The sequence below is a fragment of the Neltuma alba genome, unplaced genomic scaffold, assembly GCF_004799145.2.
Source record: "Neltuma alba isolate B1F8T4 unplaced genomic scaffold, ASM479914v2 tig00001723_pilon, whole genome shotgun sequence".
Classification (NCBI taxonomy): Eukaryota; Viridiplantae; Streptophyta; class Magnoliopsida; order Fabales; family Fabaceae; genus Neltuma; species Neltuma alba.
The window spans coordinates 25,896-32,972 of record NW_021632583.1 but is presented as its reverse complement, the minus strand read 5'-3'; the positions used below and the strand labels follow the sequence as shown (position 1 = coordinate 32,972).

General features: G+C 39.6%; 1 protein-coding gene across 2 annotated transcripts; it reads left to right on the top strand.

Moving 5' to 3' along the window:
• Nucleotides 1-3,847: 3,847 nt before the first annotated feature.
• On the top strand, nt 3,848-6,777 carry LOC114762202 (serine/threonine-protein kinase PCRK1-like). Of its 2 annotated transcripts, XM_028951665.1 has the most exons (4): nt 3,848-4,428; nt 4,801-5,061; nt 5,459-5,581; nt 5,855-6,777. In XM_028951665.1, the coding sequence occupies exons 1-4, from the start codon at nt 4,027-4,029 to the stop codon at nt 6,419-6,421; spliced, it is 1,353 nt and encodes a 450-aa protein (XP_028807498.1). In that variant the 5' UTR covers nt 3,848-4,026; the 3' UTR covers nt 6,422-6,777. The 2 variants fall into 2 exon arrangements, with proteins under 2 accessions (XP_028807498.1, XP_028807505.1); XM_028951672.1 differs by lacking the exon at nt 5,459-5,581.
• The last annotated feature ends 300 nt before the right edge of the window (nt 6,778-7,077 follow it).

Genomic DNA, 7,077 nt, shown 5'->3' with positions numbered 1-7,077 from the left:
ATGAACCATCTAGTTTCGCTGCACGGTTCAATAGCAACTAGCTAGTTAGACTGTTGAGTCCTGGCATGAACCCGGTGCAGTGGCGCAGTTGTAAATAGGTGAAAAGTTGAGCGGGTTAGCGGAATTACGACGTAGCTCGAAGCTCGATTTTATGGCGTTTCCATGTTTTGGCGTGCGTATGCTTTGCTTTGGTGATGGCGTAGCTGACAATTAGTTGTTAAAAGCTGAGAGGCAACAGAAATCCACCTCCCTCAGCTGCCACGTCAGTGTCTTTTGTACCATCCTTTATAACTTTGCATCGCACCCCATCATTTAGGGTCTAGAAAGTCTGTACCAAAGAGATGGCTAGCAGCTAGTGGCTAGGGTTCATGAGACGGCAGGGAAGAAGAGACGAAATGATGAAAATGAAATCGTCAACCGGGCAGAACCACGATAATGGGTGGTCCCCTGGTCCCTGAACTACACAGAGAAGGAGTTTTGTTTTCGTGAAGTCACTGATTATGCAGAGAAGTGGTTGGCTTTCGTGCTGGAAGGTTTTGGGAAGTGAAAGAGATTGGCAACGGCGGAGTAGGGAGGGAGGAGCGAGCCGAGAAGCGAAATGAATGAGGGTCACTGATTGGACACAGCTAGTGGCCCATACAGTGCGCGCGCCATTGCCTGCTGTATCGTACACATCACCATCCTCTGCTTCAAGGCGTTCTTCTCTCAGCAATAAGGTGTCGTAAGAGATGGGGAGACTGAGAGAGGATGTTAGGTTAGGGCTACCGGGCTATTGCTGAGCTGAGACAGCTTATAGGGCCACGTGAGAATCTGGAGAGGATATGGATGAGCTGGCACGGTGTTCCACGGGTGTGTGCAAGTGATAATCTGACGCGACATAAAGCATAAATCTTTTACTTATTTCATATGACTTGGATTTGATTTTGATCCCTCGTCTTCAGCCGGCTGGTGCATGTGGGAATATTTTATGATGTTGAGGGATGTTTTGTAACAATAACTTCAGATGGCCCAGAGCACAGGCCCACGCGTGGTGACCTGCATGCGGCATTAATAATGAATTGTTAGTCACCACTGGTGATGATCATCTGGTGCGTTAGTTATTGTGTGGATCATCCGGGCTTGTCGAATGTGGTGTAGAAATTCTAGTGTTGGTTATTACGTGAGTGCGTGCGTGCCCGCGCATTTCAGACACCATTTGATGTCCACATCAACTTCTTTCGCCCCAATTTTGTCCATCAGGTTTGGGTGGACGCCTCCAGGTTTTCCCCAATACGGTTTCCACCTCCATTAATTCCCCCTATCATTTTGGGTATTCTATCAGCTTAATGTGTGCTTGGGTTTTTTTTTTTTTTTTTTAAGGGAATAATCGATCTGATTTTTTTTGTGTGTTCAATATAAATTACTATTTTTTAAAAAAAAATGGATTACGTGGAGTTAATAACGATGTTGTGTTTGCGCATCAATACGGTTGTTGATGTTATCATCAAAGTGGAAGAAAAATAACATAAATAAAAAAAGATTTAGCACATATGCGTAAACATTAATTGTAGGATAATCAAAGGGCATTCTTCAAATACCCAGCTATTTGATTGGGCTGCTTGAATCGGGGTTCAAATAAATATTATAGTACAGTTGCTCAAGTAATGCGATGGCTTCAGAGTGAAGAGGAGGAGGAAGGAACTAGAGGAAGGAAGGGGAAGAAGAGCATGGGTGGGGATAGCGGAAGCGGCGTAAAAGGGGATAGGAAAGGAAAATGTGAGGGGGATTTGGCGGCTTACGTGTCAGGGGGGCCCACACATGTCCTGTCCCTTGCAACTTGACGCCAATGTTTGCCACACGCTGGGTACAGTGTCATGGGAATAGTCTGAATTGTTAAAGGGCGATATTATTATTAATAATAATTAAAATAAAGCAAATAAGGGGTTTAAGCTACGTGACAATATAACTGTAAGCAATCCGCTTGTAAAGACAAATGGGACGTTGCCATCTGAGCTGACGACGCAGATTTGGTGTAACCGCCTCATTCACTAGCTATCACCTCCTAAACCTAATCCAATTCCATCCCCATCCATCATTTTTGTTAAAAAATAACAACAAAAAAAAGTGAAAATTACCAAATGTTAAGAAAAGTTTGCTGTTGTTTACAAATTCATTTGAGATTTAGTAATTTTCAACTTTTTTTTAAAATCATTTTCTCTTATTTTACTCTTATTTTTTTTTTTTTCAAATTCAAAACAATCATGAAACCTTTTATTCTGTTTTAATTTAATTCCACCTAACGTTTTACTTTATATGTCTATAAATGAATGCTTGATGAGGAAAGAAGCACACACTTATTAGACCTCACTGGTTTATTCTTAGAATGGACGCATCATCAAGTATACTACCGGGTCAATCATACCATACCATACCATACCCGTCTTCTCACACGCCTACCAAACCTCTAACAGTCCTTTAAATACCGACCTGTTCATTGTTGTATTTTCTGACGCCAAGTGTTCATCCATTAACATCGTGCGTGTTATTGTTTTTATCTATAAATTACGATAATCACCGCTACTGCCTGCTCCAGACCAACTAATGACTCTGGTTATCATACTGAGAGGTTTGCTTCGGAAACAATAATTAACGAGATCAGAGTGCGGCACGATGCATGGTCGCATTATGTTGCTTGGTTATAGCTTTCAACGAAAGCGTGTTTCCCTGGGAGCAAGGAGCCCAATCACGATCCAGTATAATGGATGCTCCACCTCAACATCTCAACTTTTTTGATAATTCATTAACCGGCTCTCAGTATCTAGTATTCAGTGGTATATTATTATTATTATTATTATTATTATAGCTGCATTCAAAATTCATTTCATAAACACTGGCATAGCTTGCGCAATTTTCTCGGATGGTGGAAACTTAAGTCGCATAAAACAATCAGACTAGGACATATAAAATAGTTAGTTCGGTGTTCATTTCTATGATTTTCTTTAAAAATGTAATAAACAATAGTTTTTTGGCCATCGACGCAATAAACAACATAAAAATTACTATGGGGTAAATACTATATTTTTAAATATAAATAATATATCCAAAGACGCAACTGACACTCCTTTTTTTTTTGGTCGAAGTAAAAAAAAAAAAACCCTTGACTGCCGAGTTTTGATAGTATCGAATGCCAGTATGATCACACTTGATCGGATTTTCTAGAAAAGGTTACCCGCCCTAATATAATTTTTGTCCAAGTATGTAATTAACAATTCTCTTTTCTTAATTTCTTTTCGTACAAATCGAAAACTACGCCTTTCAAGTTTTAAGTTTTTTTTTCCCCAAAATTCTTACGGTCTTATCAGGTCTGTTCGCAAAGATAAAATGATTAGATATCACGAGGTCAAATATTAAATTCCTCAAGGACTTTGCAGGCTGAAGCTGCCAGGGTATGACCCACAGATTGCTGTCCGAAAATAATGGGCAGCAAGCAACTGATATGGAGCAGACTTGAGGAATACTTTTTCGGTTTCTGATAAGATTTATAATGCAGTAGATATTTTTCCTTGAGAAATAATAATGCGCTATATAACTTATATTAATATCTTTTTTTTTTGTTTACCAAGAACTTATATTAATATCTAATACCAATCATTCGGACGGGAATGAATTTATCAGATTATACTGTGACTGAAAAAAAATTCAGGGAAATACGAAAATTTATTGTGGCCGAGGGGCCGCCTGATGTACATAAAGAAAGTCCAGACCGTCTCAGAGCGCCATCTTGACCCATTCTTGGAATATGCATCTTTTCAAACTCTTGGAGCGACTTGTTTATACAGTTACAACGACTGCTTCAAATAATTTTTCAAATGCACAACAAAGGAAAAAGGGGAGCTTGTGCTTTCCTCTGTAACGTCAATGGCCGCCTTGTTTTCAAATCCATAATCACTCTTTTTCGCCGTCGTCCTTCTCTCTTTATTCTCTCATACTAGCCATGGTTTCCTCCCTCCCTCCCTCAATTCCTTGACCCATTCTCTTCCCTTCGCAATGAAGTGCTTCCATTTCTCAAACGCGGGAGGAGAACCCCGTGAAGACGATGACTCGGTTACCTCTAAGGTTTCCAAGCTCTCCTGGGCTCGCTCGCTCAGCGTTGCTTCTTCTACCTTGGGCTCGAGGAGGTCTGAATTTGATTCTGAATTAAAGGACTTCTCCGATGCAGTTGAGTTCCATAAATTCTTGTCTCAGAGGCGTGCTAATGATCTGCGCGTGTTTTCCTTCTCTGAGCTCAAATTGGCAACTCGTGGGTTCAGCAGAGCCCTCTTGATTGGAGAGGGGGGGTTTGGTTGTGTCTACAAAGGAGTTGTCAAGGTACCCAACGAGCATGCAAATGACGGTTGTCTTTCCAATATGGATGTTGCGATCAAGCAATTGAACCGTAATGGACCCCAGGCATGCCCCGTCTTTCTTTCTCTTCTACAGAGCCTGCGCATCTAATTTTCTTTCCAGTAATTTTATTTGGGTTTTCTCTGCATGGATTTCCATTTCCAGTTCTTTATGCCAAAACCTGCCAGTCATGGCTGCTTGTAGTTTATTTTCTGAAGGGTAATTCCATAGAGAGTCGGAGCTATGTGGAGGTTGAATTGACTTCGCATGAAGAGAGAATCACGTATTGCTGATTTATTTTTCTTCTGGAAAAAATAGTACTGATTTATTTGTTTTATCAACACAAAGCTCAAGATGCACCTGTGGTGGAGAAGGTTAAGTTTTTATAGTTCCATATCTTCATAGAATACTGAATGTACTTGCATTTCTTGTCTTCAGGGGCACAGGGAATGGATCAATGAAGTAAACTTGTTGGGTGTAATTAAGCATCCAAATCTTGTGAAGTTAGTGGGATATTGCGCTGAAGATGATGAAAGGGGAATTCAGCGGCTTCTGGTCTATGAGCTCATGCGGAATAAGAGCTTGGAAGATCATCTTTTGGGTAGAGTTCCATCAGCACTTACATGGATAGCTAGATTAAAAATCGCTCAAGATGCCGCCCGTGGATTGGCATATCTGCATGAAGAAATGGATTTTCAGGTAATGATTGTTTTTATGCTTTGGAGAGTATTCTTATTGAGCCAAATATTTTGTTGACAGCATTCCTGAACTTCGCATGTTTGGTAGCCATATTGCAACTTCAAATATCATGCTCAAGCTTATATGCATAAGTGTACGGTCATTAAATGTCTCAGAAAGACACATGATCTATTTTCTTTCCATCGACAGAATCATCAAAATTATATACTTGTCTCCTTAACTTTGCTGTGTGGTCTTTGCTTTTTGAAAGTTTGTGTGGACTAGACCACCGTCCTCCTGTACTTCTTGATTGTATTTTTCAAGTTTTCTGGGTGGCTTCTAACCCGGATGTAGCTTGCCGCATCAGCTTTCGTTTGTAAATCATTCTTACATGAAATTCCCATTCTGACTTGTGCAGCTTATTTTTCGGGATTTTAAGACATCCAATGTCCTGCTGGATGAGGACCTAAGTGCAAAGCTTTCTGATTTCGGACTTGCTAGGCAAGGACCCTCAGAAGGATTTGGCCATGTTTCAACATCTGTAAGAAAGTGTTTATCTTCTGGAGAAAATTCTTAAGATTGTGCTTCTAAAATTGCCTTTTCAAAATCTGACAAAATTGCATGTAAATGGTGGAATAATTTGCCTTCCGGCAGCTCATTGGAACATATTAGAGTACCTCTTTTTCACCCCTTTCATTGATGAAATTTTCTAGTTGTGTGAAATCATAACGATGGATTAAACCTTTCTTTCTTCTGCATGACAATAATGCTAGACTATATGTGGAATGAATAACGGACCTTCTTCTTTGCAAAGGTTGTGGGGACTATCGGTTATGCTGCACCGGAGTATGTTCATACTGGTAAGTTAACTGCCAAGAGTGATGTTTGGAGCTTTGGTGTGGTTCTTTTTGAACTCATCACTGGGAGGCGAGCTGTTGAGAGAAACCTACCGAGAAATGAACAGAAGCTTTTGGAATGGGTGAGACATTTTGTCTCTGACCCTAGAAAGTTCCATCTTCTGGTAGACCCACGACTTGAGGGACAATATTGCATTAAATCAGTTCAAAAACTTGCAGCCCTGGCAAACAGGTGTCTTGTGAAGCACCCGAAGTACCGCCCTAAAATGAGTGAAGTGGTCGAAATACTTGGAGGCATAATTAACGACGCAGTTTCTCAATTTGAATGCCCTCTTCAAGCTGTTGTAAGTGAAGAAGAAAAAGAAGAGAAGTTGTCTGAAGAGGACACTGAATCTGGGGCGGCTAAACAAGGGAATAATTATCTGAAGAAGGTCGTGGACTTCAGAGAAATGATGAGTTTAAGAAACAAGTCCATTAGAAGGTTGGATTGGAAAAATTGGGCGCCTGGTCTGGTACGAACTTGATGATAGCCGATCATCTACGCTCCTGGCAATGTTACGGGGTCGCATCAATTCCGGTCAATGAGAAATCAACAATGTCACGCAGAGATGCTTCGATGAACACATTTGCCCAATTCTGTATTTCTTATTCTTGGTAGTTTAATGTACAGATCATGAAGCAAGCCTCATTTTTATGGGTAATCGGGCTTTCTCGAGTACACATTTTTAGGCAGACACGTAGGTTTCAATTTTTGGCCTCTCTAAAATTTTCACTTGTGTTCCCTCTTTTTTGTATAAATGAGACAACATGTGAACATGTCTACCCATGCTGGCAATGTTTTTATCTGGAGAGCATATCAGCTCCACTAAATTGAGTACTACTTTTAATGTTTAATATAAGGTAACTAATTTATGAATATTAAAAAAATTAGTTGAATTAATTATTTATAATAAATGAGTGTTATTTTTAAAAAAAATTATTTTTATTAATTATATGCATTAGAACAAAAACTTCTTAACATGTAAAGACTAATGAATAAATATAGAAGACAAGAGATATTATAATATTATATTTAGGGCTAAACTGAACTTTTAAAATAGAATTGAAAGAAGTATTTAATTGTGTAATTTGACTCTACTAACTTCATGCCAAATGGATTTGACATTTACAGGGGATGGTT

Bases quoted from the DNA above. Each gene is read 5' to 3' on its own strand.
- LOC114762202 (XM_028951665.1), top strand. From the start codon at position 4,027: ATGAAGTGCTTCCATTTCTCAAACGCGGGAGGAGAACCCCGTGAAGAC. The intron at 4,429-4,800 runs GCATGCCCCGTC...TCTTGTCTTCAG, and splicing joins TGAACCGTAATGGACCCCAG to GGGCACAGGGAATGGATCAA. The intron at 5,582-5,854 runs GTAAGAAAGTGT...TTCTTTGCAAAG, and splicing joins TTGGCCATGTTTCAACATCT to GTTGTGGGGACTATCGGTTA.